The sequence below is a fragment of the Podarcis erhardii genome, assembly GCF_964252035.2.
Source record: "Podarcis erhardii genome assembly, chromosome: 13".
Taxonomy (NCBI): Eukaryota; Metazoa; Chordata; class Lepidosauria; order Squamata; family Lacertidae; genus Podarcis; species Podarcis erhardii.
The window spans coordinates 36581412-36600938 of record NC_138502.1 but is presented as its reverse complement, the minus strand read 5'-3'; the positions used below and the strand labels follow the sequence as shown (position 1 = coordinate 36600938).

General features: G+C 46.7%; 1 protein-coding gene across 1 annotated transcript in view; it reads right to left on the bottom strand.

Moving 5' to 3' along the window:
* Nucleotides 1–19527, bottom strand: part of MYBPC2 (myosin binding protein C2) — a gene marked incomplete at its 5' end in the record, with an annotated part of 66358 nt that overhangs the window by 13308 nt on the left and 33523 nt on the right. Inside the window, 14 exon segments of the mRNA XM_081837628.1 lie at nt 236–324; nt 1257–1424; nt 2251–2385; nt 4371–4559; nt 6475–6579; nt 6674–6833; nt 10380–10519; nt 11068–11097; nt 12629–12735; nt 14097–14262; nt 14385–14551; nt 17129–17234; nt 18405–18529; nt 18709–18841. Of these exon segments, the coding sequence (XP_081693754.1) occupies nt 236–324; nt 1257–1424; nt 2251–2385; nt 4371–4559; nt 6475–6579; nt 6674–6833; nt 10380–10519; nt 11068–11097; nt 12629–12735; nt 14097–14262; nt 14385–14551; nt 17129–17234; nt 18405–18529; nt 18709–18841 (1820 nt within the window).

Below are 19527 nucleotides of genomic sequence, written 5' to 3'. Positions count from 1 at the left end.
GCACTGAGAGGAAGGGCTGACAGAATAGACTGTGTAGGTAAGTGTTTGCTTCCTTGCTTGCTTGCTTGCTTGCTTGCTTGCTTGCTTGCTTACTTAAAACTGTGATAGGAACATGAAGAATGATGCAGAATCTGGATGAGGAAGGCCTTCAAATGAAAATCCAAACCTCCCTCAGTGTTCTTCTGGGTAAACATGAATTCCAGGGTGGGTGGAATTCCCAAAGCCAGCTGCTCACCTGGAATGGGATCACCAAGTTGACCTGTTCTCCAACTCTCCTGATGTACGTCGTCCGGAGATGGCGAGGAAGGCGGATCTTGGGCTGCTCTGTAAGGCGAGAGAGAAAGCAAGTGGGTCGGCATGAAATTTGCATAAGATGCCAAGTAGTTGGGATCCAGACTTTCCAAAGTCAGTTTAGGTACACATTGGGTTGGATCTAGATTAATGTGTCGTACTTAAGAGCAGACCGACTGAAATAAATGGGACAACTAAGACAACTAAGTTCAATCTTACTGATTTCAGTGGGTATATATTCAGTATAACCCCCCCCCCCTTTACCTGAGAGTAGACCCTGTTGAATTCAATAGGACTTACTTCTCATCAGGCATGGTTAGGCTTGTGCTGTAAGTCTAGACTCAACTCCTTCAGTGTTTTAAGTTTATAATTTGGCAACGTTCTTTAACATTCCAGCCTTAAATCCAGTTCTCCCTATTTCTGCAGTGATTTGCGGTTTTTAAATAATCACGAAAATTCTTCAGCATTTCACTTTGAATTTCTCCTACTAAACACATTTACATGTACCCCCCCTTTTTTGCAAGCCATTTCTCCTAATTCTTGTGTACTATTTTCATGGCTATAATAACTTTCATGCACACTTTCACCTAATATGTGCATTTTGTAAACTGTGGTAGGAGAATTGCATTGCAAAATGTGGCTAAGTATGAATTCCAAAGGACGGCTGCACGTCAGTTCTTATTTGGTATTGGAAACTGCAAATTTGACAGATCCACCTCTAAATGCCAATGGAATCAAGTTTCTCCCCTCCTCCTAATTCCTAGCGACTTGGAGCAACAAGCACATCTAACCCACTGACATCTTCTCAGTCTGGCTCTCCAAGAACCTTTGGAGCAGTAAAACTAGAAGCTCTTCTATGTTCTGCCTCTGCAGGCTCCCTTTATGAGGCAAAAAGGCCCAGGGGACCAGGTAGGGACATTGAGGGAGCTCAGGGTTCACAGCTCAAGAAATACAACTTGACTCACGGACAATCTCTCGGATAGTGACTGGCTGAGCAAGGGTGGCTGGTAAACTCTTGCCAGCGATGTTGACTGCAATGACCCGGAACAAAAGCTTCTCCCCTGTAGGAAGTCCCTTAGCGGTGAAGCCACAGCGTTCGACCAGCTCTGTGTTGGCAGCTACCCATTCGTCGGCTGGGAGCAGAGAACACAAGGTTAGAAGGTAAAAGGTGTTGGATGACAGGAGCAAACCAGCAATAAATCACAGTGTAAGTAGGAGTTAACTCTTTATTAGCAAAAAGAAACAGCATGTGCACAGGAGTGCCAGCCCTAATAAGCCCAGCAACTCATCTCTGGTAGGTCTTGCCTCCATGAAGCAGTTGCTGAGATTGAAGGTCCTTCCCTCCCCACAGCTCTCTAAGTCCCCTTCTTTTCAGGGCTTTCTGAGACTGTGCCTATGTGAAGCTAACTTATCCTCTGTCATTTTCATGCCTCTCCTGGTTCTGGGAGACAAGTGGGGAGGGGATATTGTAACAGCAGGAAGGGAAAATACCCATGTCTCTTCACCAGCCAGAGTCATCTCTGCCTCTTGGCCTCTCTCCTCTCCTGCCTCTGATTCTGGAATTCTCTCTCTGCTACAGACTCTGCCAACTCATTGAGCCCTGTTGCCCCTTCAGCTTCTGACACCTCCTCCACCCAGTCTTCTCCCTCTGACCACCTCAACATCATCCCACCACCAACCCCAGGCTCTGAGTCCTTTCCACTGCCAAACAGCTCTTCCTGACGTTTAGCTGGAACCTCCTTTCTTGTAACTTGAAGCCATTGATTCGGGTCCTACCACCCAGAGTAGCAGAAAACAAGCCCGGTCCATCTTCCATGTGACCTCCCTTTAGATATCTGAAGATGGCTACCACATCTCCTCTCAGTCTTCTCTTATTCAGGCCAAACATAACCCACCTCCCTCAACCATTCCTCAATAGGCTCGGTTTCCAGACCCTTGACCCCCCCCCCCGATACTCACTTCCTTCCTTGCACCACTCAATGAGGTAGCCATCAATACCCCCTGCACCAATCCGGTCTGGAGCACGCCACTTCAAAGTGGCCGTGGTGTCTGTTACATCCTCCAGGGTGAGGTGGAGTGGCTCGCTAGTGGGGGCTGAAGGAGGAGGGAGGAAGCAGAAGAGCAATTACACATATGCACAAACATAACATTGGTCTCTCATTTACACAGACAAATCCACAACTTCCAGTTGATCTCAAATGCTGAGAGCCTACCATTTTGTACTTTTTGTCAATGCCTTCTTCTTCTCCTTATCCTTCTTTTTCTCCTCCTTATTCTTCTTTTTAAAATGTAGTATAAACACCAACAACTGGGAAACACTGGCCTGCAAGCACTCCAATTGGAGAACAGCCTTTACCAAAGGCGTCATGGGCTTTGAAGACACTCAAACTCAGGACGAAAGTGAGAAATGTGCTAAGAGGAAGACACGCTTGGCAAACCCTCACCGTGATCAACTCCCACCCGGAAACGCAAAGTCCCCACTGTGGAAGGACGTGTGGATCCAGAATTGGCCTCCACAGCCACTTACGGACTCACTGTTAAAACTGTGTTTATGGAAGACAATTATACTCAGCTACAAGTGATCGCCGAAGAAGGAGAAGAAGAAGAAGATTATACTCCCCTAGTTTTCAAAGATACTCATAGCATCATACAATGCGAAGGACAAAATGATAATAAAATATACTGGGGGGTTTATTATTCATATTTTATTGAAAAGTTTTCAGTTATAAAGAAATAAAGTGATACAAAAGATGGGGAGGAAAGAAAAAGTCACAAAAATGTGTAGAGAAAAAATATGTGAATAGATACCAAAAAATACCCTAACCCCATTCATTTGTTTATAAATCTGATATTATTATCCTAATACATATGTAAATATTAATAATAAAATATAGAGTGATCCCTTGAAAAATCACCAATATTGACATCAAAACTAGGTCCCTACAATGAAATCAGGAACAGTCAGTGAAATTAAGGCATCAAATAATTACCAGCAGAAAAGAGTATTTTAGAAAAGGTAAAAGTATTTTTGAACAGCCATGTTTTTACTAGCTGCTTCAAGCAATGCTGGGAGAGGGCTTAGCGCACCTCACTTGGCAAGGCACTGAACAGGCAGGGGGCCACAACTAAAAAGGCCCTGGCCCTGGTTACCGCCAGCTGGGGTGAAACAATCTGCCAATTACAGTTCTCTCAATTTCTCATTTTCCCCAATCATAAATTCGGTTCCCCACATTTTGCAGCAATTTGTGATTTGTTTTATTTTTAAACCCTCATAAAAATCCACCAGCATTTCAATGCAAATTTTTCTCCTAACATACACATTTTCATATGCAGTTTGGACTAATGTACACATTTTTACAAGCAATTCCCCCCCCCAAAAAAAACATAATGCATTTGTGTATGTTATTTTCACCAGTGCGTTCATTTTTATGCCCACTGCCCCCTAATATATACACTTTTGTAAACACTTTTTGGCTGCTGAGCTGCACAGCAAATTGAAGATAAGCGTGAATTTCATAGGATAAAGCCACTTCCGCCTTAAGCAGACGGTGGGGTTGCGGGCTTCACGGCCCCTCCACGTACTCGGCGGGTGGAGGCCAGCCCCACGTGATTGGGGGGATTCCCGGCCGCATCACCCCCTAGCCAGCCAATCAGCTGGCTCGGGGGCGTGGCCTGCCTATAAAGGCAGGACGCGGCCGGGGATCTCCCTCTTTGCCGCTCGTCAGCTGTTCATATATTGTTTTGCAAAGTGTGAATTTGATAGATTCAGCTTCAAAACGAGACCCAAATCAAATTTCTCCTCCATCCCTACCGCCAACTAACTTCCTTTTCTTTGTCAGTCACTCTGCAGGCGAGAGAAGAAGGGGCGAGACACCCAGCGGCGCAGCAATAAAATTGCTAGCACCATTGCAAAGCTGAGCAGGGCCCAGTATGATTTCATTCACCTAAGGTAGGAAGAAGGGATTATTTGGCTTTTATCCCGCACTCTTTATCATTACTCCATGGCCTCCACATTTCATACTCTTGTCTCTTTCCATCTCTTGATCAATATCAATCATCAACAAACAAAATTTACTCACCGATAGGCATGAAAGGTTTGGTATTCAGGCTGGGCTGAGAGACTCCGATTGCGTTGACGGCAAAGACACGCATCTCATACAGCACCCCCTCAATCATCTTGGTGGACTCATAGGTTGTCTCGGTGAAAACGTCGAAATTCAGCTTCATCCAACGCATGCTTCCTTTCTTCTTGCGCTCTATCAGGTACCCTGAGGCAGAAAGGGGGGAAATGAGGTCAACGGGAGGAGATACCAGCTCCCCAAAGATTGTCCACAGAATGGAAGATGGCAGGATCCCCAAGGATGTGTTCTACAGGGAGCTGGCTTCAGGAACCAGGCCAGCTCTTGAGTTACAAAGGTGTCTGCAAACATGAAGGCTGGCAGCATCAACCCCAACATTCTTGAGGGGGACCACAGTGTCTGGAGATATGTAGGCAGCCAGGTTGGGCATCAACAGCAGTGACCAGAGGAGGAATGGCCGCTGGGAGGAGCACAGAGAGGAGAAACGCCATGGGGCATCTGCAGCAGTACAACCGGACGCCTTTATCTGCCCCAGCTGCAACAAAACATGTCTCTCCCACATCAATCTCTACAGCAGACACTGTAACCTTCCAACAGTTTGACTTCACCACCGAAGATGCACTCCTCCATTGTTTCCCTGCCAACAATAACTGTCCCCACAGACAAGGGATCCCCAGTGGTCCAGCTAAGCCATGGGTAGGCAAACTAAGGCCCAGGGGCCGAATCCGGCCCAATGGCCTTCTCAATTCGGCCTGCGGACGGTCTGGGAATCAGCGTGTTTTTACATGAGTAGAATGAGTGCTTTTATTTAAAATGCATCTCTGGGTTATTTGTGGGGCATAGGAATTCATTCATTTCCCCCCCAAAAATATAGTCTGGCCCCCCACAAGGTCTGAGGGACAGTAGACCGGCCCACTGCTGAAAATGTTTGCTGACCCCTGGCTCTAGTTCATGGGTAGGCAAACTAAGGCCCGGGGGCCGGATCTGGCCCAATTGCCTTCTATATCCGCCCTGCAGATGGTCCATGAATCAGCATGTTTTTACATGACTAGAATGTGTGCTTTTATTTAAAATGCATCTCTCGGTTATTTGTGGGGGACAGGAATTCGTTCATTCCCCCCCAAATATAGTCCGGCCCCCCACAAGGTCTGAGGGACAGTGGACCGGCCCCCTGCTGAAAAAGTTTTCTGACCCCTGAGCTATGCCATCTCAGGTTCATTCGCAGGTAAGATTCAGAAGAACTTTATGCTACTGAGAAGAACTATACAAGGTGATGGAGTTGTGAAATCGACTGGGCCAATTTCTCTCCCAATGGGGAAAGAACCTAAACCAAAAATGCAAATGCTTTTGAATAGGCACGTGAAAGAGTGTTTGATGGAGGAGGACACATAACCATTAAAAAAAATGATTTTAAAAAGAAGGGACATGTTCTTGTAATCTGTGATGATGCACACACCCATTTTAAAGGTATAATAATAATAATAGGTATGGGCACTCATCTGAATAAGAGAGATATGCACATATCCTGAACACACAGAAACACTAATAATAATAATAATAATAATAATAATAATAATAATAATAATGTGACCTGACCAATGGAGAGTGAGGGTTTGCTACTCCCCAACAAGGCATGTGAAGGGCATATTTTTATTATTATTATTATAGCTACAGGGACGCGGGTGGCGCTGTGGGTAAAAGCCTCAGTGCCTAGGGCTTGCGGATCAAAAAGGTCGGCGGTTCGAATCCCTGCGGCGGGTGCGCTCCCGCTGCTCGGTCCCAGCGCCTGCCAACCTAGCAGTTCGAAAGCACCCCCGAGTGCAAGTAGATAAATAGGGACCGCTTACTGGCGGGAAGGTAAACGGCGTTTCCGTGTGCTGCGCTAGCTCGCCAGATGCAGCTTGTCACGCTGGCCACGTGACCCGGAAATGTCTGCGGACAGCGCTGGCCCCCGGCCTCTTGAGTGAGATGGGCGCACCAACCCCAGAGTCTGTCAAGACTGGCCCGTACGGGCAGGGGTACCTTTACCTTTACCTTTATTATAGCCACAGTATCATAGCAATATGCACAATTTGTACGCCACCCTATACCGCAGGTCTCTTACCAGTCACAGGCATGCCGCCGTCGTATTTGGGCGCATCCCACACCAAAATGGCCCAGTCCTCTCCCACCGAAGTGATGCGCACGGATTCCGGAGGATCGGGGACGTCTGCCAAAGACATGGATTAATGGGAGTAAGATGGGAGCAGTGAGACGGCAGGCCAGCCAGGACTAAAAGAATTGCAGCCGGCCAGGTTACTCACCCACCACCTTGATATTGAGGGTCGCTACGTCCTCCCCCACCGGATTGGTCACCTTGATGGTGTAGCTCCCTTCATCTGAGCGCTCGGCACTCTCTATCACGAAACTGCTCAGCTCGTTCCTCTCCTCAATACGGACCCGGCCTTCCTTCTCCGCAAAGACCTGAGGAGTATGGGAAAGCAGGCAAAGATGAATCAATCAGAGAAGTACACATAACCTCCAATGAAAACAGGGACATCCTAAATACTACTACTACTACTAATAATAATATTTTTGACAATCATTTTTATTAATTTTCAATTACAATAATCCAATGGTAGCCACATCATAACAACGCCAAATCACAATGCAATTACAGTGGTACCTGTGGTTACATACGCTTCAGGTTACATACGCTTCAGGTTACAGACTCCGCTAACCCAGAAATAGTGCTTCAGGTTAAGAACTTTGCTTCAGGATGAGAACAGAAACCGTGCTCTGGCGGAGCGGCAGCAGCAGGAGGCCCCATTAGCTAAAGTGGTGCTTCAGGTTAAGAACAGTTTCAGGTTAAGAACAGACCTCCGGAATGAATTAAGTACTTAACCTGAGGTACCACTGTACTAATCCCAAACATTCATATGCCAAATTGTATAATTTAGCTGGCCTCCCACGTGCCAGAATTGATGGTTTGATAATTTACTTTGTTTCTGCATTCCAAGATCTTATTCCTCTCAATTCCATTCCATTCCATTCAAAATAACAATCCCTTACATAACAACTGCCATATTAACGACATCCATTCGTCTTGACGCATTAAACGATTTATAAACTTATAGGTGAAGCAATAGCCTTATTCCTCCTGTGTGTGACAATTATTCTGTCTGCGGTGTTCCTTCCTGTCCTTGTAAAACGTCACGTCTATCTTTTTCCAGCCGATACTTCCATCATGCTTTGGGCGGCGCTAATATGAATAATAATAATAATAATAATAATAATAATACCCCTGCCTATCTGACTGGGTTGCCCCAGCCACTCTGAGCAGCTTCCAACTTATAGAAAAACAGAATAAAACATTGGCGGTTGTGCACTCTCCTTCCTTGGAGGTTTTTAAGCATAGGCTGAATGGCCATCTGTCATGGATGCTTTAGTTGAGATTCCTGTATCGCAGGGGGTTGGGCTAGAGGGCTCTTGGGATCCCTTCTAATTCACAATTCTATGATTAAACATTTAAAAAAACAGGGCTGATTTCAGATTTCTTCTAAAGATTGTAGATTGTATAGTTACTCAACTCCTTGGCTCAGTGGGTCCATACCCTACAACATTTATCCAGCGAAAATAGGGATGTCCTAAGGAAAAGCAGGACACTCTGGGATCATGGGCGTAGCCAAGGTGGGGGCAGAGGAGCAGCTGCCCCCCATCAAATAAAACAATAGAACTAACTGACCAATCACGTCAGTTCTGCCCGCCCCCCAACAGAAGTCCTGCCCGCCCTCCCATAACAAAAATCCTAGCTACACCCACGTCTGGGATCAAATCAGAAACAGGGACGGCTTCTGTAAATCCGGAACTGTCCCTGGAAAATAGGGACAACTGGATAAGCTGCGCTGTGCAGAGTCGATACAGTGGTACCTTGGTTTACAACCACAATCCGTTCCGGAGGTCCGGTTGTAAACCAAAACAGGTTGTAACCCAAGGCGCACTTTCGCCAATGGGGGCTCCCCCCCCCAAATGGGTTGTAATCCAAAAAAAGGGACACGCACTTCCAGGTTTGATGTGGTTGTAATCCAAAATGGTTGTAAACCAAGGTACCACTGTATATGTATATATCGTCAAAAGCAGAAACAAATCTCACACTGGAGCAAACTGACTTCTAAAACGTGCTCTTCCGAAAAAGAGCATGTGTGGCTGGTTCCAGACTAAGTTAGCTGAGATCAATGTGAGGGGGAAATCAGTCCTGGTTCAAATGTGAAAACAAGCCAAGGCCCATCGATTTCACTGAGTACCAAGGCTGAAATCCTAACTACGTCTACCCAGAAGTAAGTTACATTGAATGGGGTGTGCAATTCCACAGAATTTAGTGATTCACGGTGGTTAGGATTGTGCTGTTAGTGCAACTAGCAAGGCGCTAAGACGCAGTGGTGTGGCTGCTCCTTAAAAAGGCTACCCTGGACCCAATGGTATGCAATTACTAGAATTTTTTTGGTAGGGGTTAAAATGTTCTTCTAAGTGTTCTTGCCTGACAGCCACAGCTGACTTCTGCTTTGGTGTTGTTTAACCCAGAGGTTCCCAAAGTGAGCAATACCATCCCCTACAGGGCAGAGGGGTCACCTATGGGGTGCCAAGGAGCAAGGGGGAACCAGAGGCATAAAAGACTTCAAAAAGCTGATATCACTGGATGAAGTCCATCATTTTTGCTGAACGAATTGAGCTATATCATTTTATCTGGATTCTAAATAAATGTGGTATTAATCGTTACCATTTTGAATCTCATTGTATTATTATCTTGGGTTGTGCAAACCACTACAGTGGTACCTCAGGTTAAGAATTTAATTCGTTCTGGAGGTCCGTTCTTAACCTGAAACTGTTCTTAACCTGAAGCACCACTTTAGCCAATGGGGCCTCCTGCTGCCACTGCGTCGCCGCCGTGCGATTTCTGTTCTCATCCTGAGGTAAAGTTCTTAACCCGAGGTACTATTTCTGGTTTAGCAGAGTCTGTAACCTGAAGCGTCTGTAACCTGAAGTGTCTGTAACCCAAGGTACCACTGTATTCCAAAGAATGCTTTTTATAGAATAGGGGCACTGGGGATGAGTATATGAAACCAAGGGGGCAGGACCCCCACAAAAGTTTGGAAGGGGGCAGTGGGGAAACATCGCAGAACAACTAATGATGTGGAACACCATACGGACACAGGACAGTCCAGTTTCAATCCGCCACTAATTCACTAGGATTGCATCAATGTTGTTGCTGGCATCTGTCTGCCTTGGGAGACAATGAAGGAGTGCCCCTTTGAGAGTGAAGTCAAAGTGTTGAAAGGTTGCCTCAAAGACATGCTATAGAATACCTGCTTAAAAAGTAAGTAGTAAAGTGTGCAAGTAGGACTAGACAAGTTCTTTTGCGGCCAGCTTGAGAGATTTCAGAGCTCCATCTGAGACCCTACCTGCCCACAGACTGTCTCGCCAGAGCAGTGCATGCTCTAGTTATCTTCGGCTTAGACTACTGCAATGCGCTCTATGTGGGGCTAGCTTTGAAAGTGACCTGGAAACTATAACTAATCCAGAATGTGGCAGCTAGACTGGTGACTGAGAGTGGCTGCCGAGACCACAACACACCTGTCCTGAAAGACCTACATTAGCTCCCAGTACATTTTCGAGAACAATTCAAAGTGTTGGTGCTGACCTTTAAAGCCCTAAACGGCTTCAGTACTGTGTACCTGAAGGAGCATCTCCACCCCCATTGTTCAGCCCGGACACTGAGGTCCAGTTCTGAGGGCCTTCTGGTGGTTCCCTCCCTGCAAGAAGTGAGGTTACAGGGAACCAGGCAGAGGGTCTTCTCGGTAGTGGCACCCGCCCTGTGGAACACCCTCCCACCAGATGTCAAGGAAATAAGCAAAACTCTCTGACTTTTAGAAGATATCTGAAGGCAGCCCTGTTTAGGGAAGTTTTTAATGTTTGATGTTTTATCGTGTTTTTAATATTCTGTTGGAAGCCGCCCACAGTGGCCATACCTACCTCAGTACCCCTCATCCAGGTGGCCACAGGTGCTGGTTCCCCAGTGATGGACACGTCCAAGCGCAGCTTGTTCCCAGCAACCACCACAAGGGTGTTTTCATTAGTCTTTCCGGAACAATCCAAGTGGATCTTGGGGGGCTCTGGAGAAACCAGAAATGACTTGAGGGGGGAAATGAGAGACAACCTCTTCTCCACACCACCACATTTAATACCTTAAATCAAGACCCACATTTTCCCCACAGCACAGCTATTCACTGCCTGCTGCCCCACAAGGCCACAAACAATTGGAAGTTGCCTTTTATGTGTTTTACTTCTTTGATTTTCCCCATTCCCTCCCTCATTTGTTTCTGAAAAATTAGGAAAACATAATTGAAATTTTTTCTTGTGTCCCCCCCCCCCGGGCTTTCACATCTCTACTCTCTCTTTCTTCTGTTTTTAAAATAATTTTTATTAAATTTTCCATTTTAACAATCCAATCAAATGACATTAAATATTCCAAATTATACAAATACATATCATATAGTCCGAATATTCTGCCAAATTATAAATTTTTATTGGGACTTCCCATGCTTCAAGTTCGGGGGGGTTCTGATCTCTACTCTCTCTTTCTTAATGGATATTGAAAAAAATCCTCCGGCTTTCATACCCACCCACCCACAAAGGATGGCAGGGCCCATCCAGGACTCACCTTGCTTGGGGACATATTCAATCTTGATTTCTAGAGTGGGAAGAGAACAAATGGGGGAAATGAGAAACAGCCGTGAGTACCTCTGGAAAGTGTGAGATGTTGCCATACCTGCTTCCTCCCTCCCACATTATTTTAGAATTAAAGTGCAGTGGGATTCCACACCAGCAGTGTCCCTGTGAGAAATGGGGACATCAAACAAACTGTGTCAGGATGCTGTCAGCGGCTCCTGTCTGTAAACATTGAAATCAAACAGGAGGGTAAGAAACTTTTCCTTGCCTTTATACTTTCCTGGGAAATCTCCCAGGAAAGTATAAAGACAAGGAAAAGTTTCTTATCCTCCTTTTTGATTTCAATCTTTACAGAGGCTATAGAACCCAGCCTCAGGGGCAGAAGAAGGGGGGGCAGTGGGGGTGGACTGCCCCGGGTGTCATCACTGAGGGGGTGACATTCGGCATGCCACCCACCCACAACTCCCAAGCCTACCCCAAGCCGTTGGGTGAAGGGGGGGAGGCTTGGGAGTCATAGGCGGGTGGCGCGCAATTGACCCCCACTCCTGGGCTGCTTTCTGGGGAGGGGGAAGCCTCCCCCGAGCTGTCAAAAGTAAGAGGGAAGGGAGGAAGGCTGCTGGCAAAGCAGCATGGCTCCCTCCCCCTTTGCCCAGAAAGCAGCCCACCATGGGCCGCTCACTCCACCCCCCATGGGCAGCTCGCTCTGCCCCCTAAGGGTGCTTCGCCCCCTGGGATGCTTGCCCCACCTCATAGCCCTGCCCCCAGGTGCATAGCATGTCCGCCGCTCCAGGTGCCAGAGAAGAAGAAGAAGAGTTTGGATTTGATATCCCGCTTTATTACTACTCAAAGCAGCTAACATTCTCCTTTCCCTTCCTCCCCCACAACAAACACTCTGTGAAGTGAGTGGGGCTGAGAGACTTCAGAGAAGTGTGACTAGCCCAAGGTCACCCAGCAGCTGCATGTGGAGGAGCGGAGACGCGAACCCGGTTCACCAGATTACAAGTCCACCACTCTTAACCACTACACCACACTTGCTCCATCTGTGCCCAGCCTCTTGGATAATGGCGTTGTCCCAAGTCAATCTCCACCCCCCCGTCTCTCTCACTTACTCATTCAACACTTCTATGGGTGCTGAAACATGCCCTCTGTCTTTGAGCTCTTTGCTCTCCTACTTTTAAAGCTCGCCTGGTTCTGGGAGACGGGGAGTCTGGAATGCTTTCTAATAACAACATGTCAGCCGGGTGTTGTTCTGGCTCTCCCATGACTTCCCCAGCTTTCCCCCTCATCTGCCTCTGAGCTGCGAACCCCTGTTGTAAATCTACACAATGTCTTCCTCTTCCTCCTCCCTGGAAGGGTCAGGATGGGGAGGGGGTCTCCACCATTCCTTCTCCTCTGCCCAGTCCCTGACAAACGCCTCCTCACAGCGAGGGAAGATCCATAGGGGCTCAAGTCCCTGAGCATGTCTTTGAGCAAGAAACATGGGTTCTGCAACAAGCGTGGAAACTGGTGTGTTTCACCTCAGGGCTGAACCTCAAGGCCTTTTGTACACTGACCCAGGAAGTTGAGCTTGGCGGACAGAGAAAGAGCATATCCATCAGGGACGAAGGTGTAGTCTCCCTCATCCTCTGGCCTCACGTCATCAATGACCAGCTTGTGGAACCTGAGGGGTGAGAGCACGATTAGGGGCAAAGCAGATGGAAGGATGGAAGAGGCTTCCGATGGCAGTCACTGAGAAATGCCCTGTTCATAGTGGAAAGAGGAAGAAATCCCGACGAAAGGAGAATGGATTTTTAAAGTTAATGGACTAGGAGGAGATGGCAAAGCAGACAGCAACAAAAAACCACCAAGAGATCCAAAAGATGAAAATTTTGTTGAAGAGTGGAGGTTCTTTTTGGGCCATTTGAGAAAAAACTGTGGCCAAATGAAAACGAAAGCAGGATTTGAATAAAAGGCAAGGGAAGGAGAATAAATAAATGATTGTAATGTAAGTTAGAATTCAACAGAAAATAAATAGCAGTTATGGAAGCCGATAAAGGAATACAGTGGTACCTTGGTTTAAGAACAGCTTAGTTTATGAACAACTTGGATTAAGAATGCTACAAACCCGGAAGTAGGTGTTTTGGTTTGTGAACTTTGCCTTGGAAGCAGAACATGTTGAGTGTGTTCCATTTATAAATTGAGTCCCCCGCTGCTATGGGAAAGCATGCCTTGGTTTAAGAAGGCTTTGGTTTAAGAATGCACTTCCAGATTAATTATTAATTAATTAATTAATTAATTGAGTGCTTATGGGGGGAGGGAGGCTCGGTTAATTTCATTGTACACTGATTGTACATTGACTATAAAGGTATTATTATTATTATTTTCCCTTCCTCTCAGGAAATCAGAACATTAACAATATTTTCAGCACCAGCTAAAAACATTTCTGTTTAGACAAGCCTACCTGGGTATGTAGAATATTGGCATGTGCTTTAATCTGTTTTTTAGCTCATTGTTGATTTTAACTCTTCTTTAAATCTTTTAAGTAGAGTATCTGTTTTTACTGGTAATGTTACAGTTTTTATTCTTCCACGTAAACCACTTTGAGGTTTGTTTGGTACCATTAAAGCGGTAAATAAATTGTATGAAATAAATAATATTCCAGTGCAATACATTAGACCAGTGATTCCCAAACTCTGGTCTCCCGCTGTTTTTGGACTACAACTCTCATCATCCCTAGCTAGCAGGACCCAGTGGTCAGGGATGATGGGAATTGTAGTCCAAAAACAGCGGGAGACCAGAGTTTGGGAAACATTGCATTAGACAGAGAAGTGATGGTTGGTGCAAGGCCTTCTCATGAGATCTGTGACAGGATTCGAAGCTGGATTTTACAGTCCAAATGTGATACTCTACCCACAATACCACAGAAGAGTCACCTCTGCTTACAAAAGCAAAATGGCGGCTGCCAATGGAGCCGCAGAGTCTGCAACTACCCCACATAACACGCTTGGCCCTCAGAGAACGCTGGCTTCCCTTTAGGCTCACCTGCCCTTGTGAGAGATCGTGATGCGTTTGCTGGGTCGGACCTCGACTCCATTTTTGTACCATTTGCCGGTAACCTTCTCATCCGACACTTCACACTTGAAGACAGCCTGCTCTGCGGCTTTGACGGTAAGGTCAGCAATGCCCTGAAGAACCTCCAGCTGTTTGTCTGGGTGGCAAAAGAGAGAGAGATGAAGAGGACTGATCCCACAGCATCCCACATGGGGGTGGAAGCCATCCAAATCTCTTTCGGAGGTTATCTACCCGCTGGTCCAACCAGTCCTCACAAACCTTCAACTATAAGGTCTGCCTCTGACTGGCCGCCGTTGGTCATGATCATGTAGCGCCCAGCATCCTCCTTGGTGGCTTCGTTGATGATGAGAATGTGCTTTTTGCCATCCTTCTTGAAGCGGTACTTAAACGTCTCTTCACGGGTCAGCTCTACACCATCCTTCGACCTGGAGGCAGAAAGAAAGGAGAGGGGACTAAGATGGAGAGGGGGCAAAGCTGGGAAGACAGCTAGCTGTTTGTTTGTTTGTTTGTTTGTTTGTTTGTTTGTTTGAAATGGGATTCTGTCAGGTTTGGTTTCTTTCCATTTCTCATTATTCCAGCCATCATAAGTTCAGTTCACCACAGTTGACCATCAGTTTGCAATTTATTTATTTTTTAAAGAAAAATCACCAGCATTTTAGTGTGCCTTACTCCATATATATGTTTAATGTCATTATCATCGATATGTGCCTTTCCCTAACACATGGATAGGCAAACTAAGGTCCGGGGGCTGGATGCGGCCCAATCGTCTTCTCAATCAAGCCCGTGGACAGTCCGGGAATCAGCGTGTTTTTACATGAGTATAATGTGTGCTTTTATTTAAAATGCATCTCTGGGTTATTTGTGGGGCATAGGAATTTGTTCATCATTATTTTTCCAAAATATAGTCCGGCCCCCCACAAGGTTTGAGGGACAGTGGACTGGCCCCCTGCTTAAAAGGTTTGCTGACCCCTGCCCTAACATAAACTTTCTCTTTTCTTGTTGGAAAACTGCACCACAAAAAGTCAGAGAAGGGTGAATTTCGAAGGATAGGCTGCTTTTGAGTCACATATTGTTTCAGGAACCGAGGCAGGCCTCACATTAAAATGTGAACTGAACTGAATTGCTCCTTTGTCCCTAATAATATCTAGACACGCTAAATGGGAAGGGAAGGAAAAGGGTGGGGGGGAATAAGTCTGCCTTAAACATGGGACAAAAATCTGCACTAAATTCAGTGTCGTGCTTGTGTGTGTATAGAAAAGCCTGGAAAGGAGGAAGTTTGTCCTGCAACAGAAAATCTCCTCCAAAGGCACTGCCTCTTGCAGAGAGGCACCTTCAATATATTTTGTGTGCAAACAATAAATCCATTGAAACATATGATGCTTCCTTTTTTTTTTTTTGTATATAATTTTTATTAAATGTTTGGCTTCACAATTTAAAGTACTCATTTTTTATATCCTTAAGATATCAGTGACTTCCCTTCTCTTTCCATGGTTCATTTTACATATGATAAATCCCTGCATATTTTACAGAAACTATACCATTCAGCATTCCATTATTATTGCATCCATCAAAACTTGTTTACACTGTTGAATTTATCTTAATGCTGCCGGCGTTTACAGCTGTGCAGAGTTATTTCCCATATACAGTGGAACCTCTGGTTACGAACTTAATTTGTTCCGGAGGTCCGTTCTTAACCTGAAACCGTTCTTAACCTGAGGTACCACTTTAGCTAATAAACATTTTCTAATAATAATAAATAAAAAACAACGTTTTCCAATCTTCTCTAAAAGTATGTTCTTCTTGTTCTCTTATTCTATATGTTAAGTCTGCAAGGTGCGCATATTCTGTCAACTTAAGTCGGCATTCTTTGGTTGGGACCTCGCTCCTTTTCCATTTTGGGGCTAACATATGATGCTTCCTGATAGTGGTACAAGCATCTAGTCCAGGGAGGTCCAACTTTTCACACTAAGTGGGCCACAAGAGTATTTCAACACAGGACCCACGGTCCGGTCTGCACACTGACTTACTGCACAGGGAGTGGGACCAAAATTTGACACCTCCTCCCAGCCCTCCTGCTGCCTTCTCAGAGCTGGATAAGTGGGCTTTGGGAAGGAGGCGTGAGGCTCTGGCAGGGTCCTAGAGCCCTCCCACCTCCTTCTCAAATCAGGGAAAACACTAACTAGGCTTTGGGAAGAAGGCAGGAGGACTCTAGAACGCTGTCAGAGCCCTTATACCTCCTCCCCAAAGCCCAGCTCATTGCTTTCCTGGCTTTGGGAAGGCAGTGCGAAGGTTTCAAATGTTTCCCAGGGCTGCCCAAAACATCAGACCTGTTGGGAAACTGTGTACGTGCAGCTACTCACACAGAGTCAATTAAGGTTTGGCAGACAGCCAGAAGGCAATCTGAAGGAGTAAATCTGCCTGGAGATAACAGAGGCATGGAGACCGCTCCCTGATTGGTCAAGCTCTCTCAAAGGAGTGATAATTAATGGCCTACTAACTGGAATGTGTTTGAGTTCAGTAGTTCAGTGTGTCAGTGTAGGAGTTGTGAGTCGTGTCAGAGAGAGCTAGCAAAAGATCCATGTTCTGTTCCTGTAAATAGTCTACTATATATAATAAACATCTAACTACAAGTTCCTGGTTCCTGCTTCGTCTATCCTGTCTGCAACCAAGTTGCCAATTGCTTCCGTGGATTCTGCATGTACTTTGCTAGGTCTGGCTAAGGTCCTGCAACTAGTCAGAAAGTTGAGAAACACCAAATAGGTTTTGCCAATAGGACCACCACAATCTAGTCATCTATTGTGACAGACAGCAACTTGCCAGGGCCTTTCACCTTGCCTGACCATTTTAACAGGAGATGTCTGGGACTGAACTCAGGACCCTCTGCAAGCATCACACGTATGAGAAGATTCAAGAGGCAGCTCTACGGAAGCCAGGGCTGGAGCGGGAGGGGGTTGTTCGGATGACAACGGTCTGGGCAGGGGAAGTATGGGGAGGGAACTTACCATATCACCTGGGCTCCTTCCTCAGACACTTCCACTTCCATCTCCACCTTGTCCCCAACAAACACTTGCTGGTCATCCAGGGCACCAACAATCAGGACAGGTGGTTCTAGGGACAGACAGACAGAATGGCAAGGGCACAGCTCCAGGGCCAGCATCAGGCGGTCCCAAACAAACCTCTCCAGCCCATCCCTTCTGCCTGCCCCCAGCCACCTGGGCATCTTCCTAACTCTGCTAAGTTTGTCGTTTGCTGCATTTGCAGCACGAAGTGACCTCTCTGGGGGAATTTGTATATCACTTTCATTGTAAAAAAACCCCTCTAAGTTGTGTGTGTGTGTGTGTGGTTGGTATTATTTTTGCTGGCATCCATCCATCTCGAGAGACAGTGGAATGCACCTGGAGAATCACAGCACCAGCTGTGGCTGCAGACACCGGTATGGTTGATGGTATCAAAAGCTGCTGAGAAGTGTACAGGAACCCACATGTTTGCATGTTCTCTGTCCATCTCTCAGCACAAGTTGTGCAGGGGTTGTTGGTATCTGTCTGTATCGAGAGAAAATGGAATGTGCCCCTGGGAGCAAAGTCAAACTGCTGAGCTAGCAACACCCAAGGGGCGCAAGCCTGGGCAGGGTGTATGAAGGTCCTGGGCTGCCCAGAAGACAAGACCCCCTCTCTCGGCCTCGCTGATGTGGTCCAAAGGAAAGCAGAGCAATACACTTGGCACCAGCTTGGCTGCAGGAATTGCAGGAAGGAGGCATACGAGGCGCCGTCTTAGGGACTCGTGTAGAGTTTATTCCTTAGACTTCTCTTCTCCCAAAGATGTCCCACAAAGCAGTGGGTATGGATTGTTCCTCAAGGTTTATTCCCAAAGCTTTCCTCCTGAACGGAGGTTCAGGATCAGTGTTTTCCTTCTCCTAGATGCGCTACCTTGCCAGTTGGACGACCCCAATCTGCCCCTCATTCGCCTCCAAAGCTCCTGCAGAAACCACCTACTTGACTGGGAGTCTGTCTTTGCATGCAGAGGGACTCCCTAACTCATGGAGGGTTTGGAATAATCCATCCGCTCACCCTCACCTGGTTTAGCGGGCCAGTCGAAGCCACTCCCGGGATGTGGCTGCTGTGGCAGAGCCACAGATGAGAGCCGAGCGCAGGGGCAGAGAGGGGACCATCGGTCGAGAAACTACCCAGAAGGAGCACAACAGGTCCCCCAACAGAGATACTGTCTCTCCCTTTACAAACACACACACAGTCTCTCTCTCTCTTCTTCCATCACCCTCACCTTTAACAAAGACCTCCGTGAAGCACCTCTCTTCTCCGCAAACACATTCATAGGCTGCGTCGTCAGCCAACGTGGTCTTAGTGATGGTCAGGATGCGTTTCTTGCCCACGTTCTCAAAGATGTATCTGCCCATGGAGAAGAGACGCCACGTCACAACTGAGAAAGACTAATCCAGAGTCCGTCTGTCTATCCGTCCGTCCGTCTCAGCAGCTGTTTTCCCATTTTTCCCACCCAACAGAACCCAATTCTGCTTTTAGAGGATGCCAAGAGGCATCCTTGGCTATCCATCCACATTCAGACTCACTTTCCACTGGGCTTGATCACTTGGCCGTTCTTCATCCATTTGATAACAAGGTCTGGGTCACTCAGCTCCACATACATCTTGATCTTGTGCCCTTTGTCAACTTGGTAGGCTGGGTCCAGTTTTTTGATAAAGGCTGCAAAAGAGATGGGGAGAGGACTACTAAAAACGCCTTTAGGGCCCCAGCCTGCTTCCTACTTCCTTGCTGCAGTCATGAGGTTTCTGTTCCAAGTACAGCCTCTTCCTGTCCTGAGAGCTAAAGATCTCCACTTCCACCTCAGGGGGAATTTCTGCGCTCCTGTCACTAAGGTGCACGGATCACAGCAGCCAGTTGGCATATTGCTTCCATCACTTCAGCACAGAACACCACCTTGATCTCCTTACGAGAAAGGCGGGATAGAAACACGGCGAGAAAAGGGGAAATGGATGGAAACCGCAGGAAGGGAATGGTACCTGAAAAGGGAGTTGGGTTCAAATCCCCTCTCAGCCAGGAAGCTCACTGGACGACTCTGTGGGCCAGTTGCCGTCTCTCAGCCTAAACTACCTCACAGGGTTGTTGAGGGGACAAAATGGAGGGGTGAGGGGAAGAATTGTGCATGTTGCCTTGAGCTCTTTGGAGAAAAGGCCCAGTATAAACATAATGCACATATAAAAAGGAAGGAAGGAAGGAAGGAAGGAAGGAAGGAAGGAAGGAAGGAAGGAAGGAAGGAAGGAAGGAAGGAAGGAAGGGGCACCTCTCAGGTGGGCGCCATTTTTATTCTAAGAGAGGTGTTTTGGCCCCTCTTTTTCTAGAAAAACAGCACTGATGGGGGGTGCTGGATG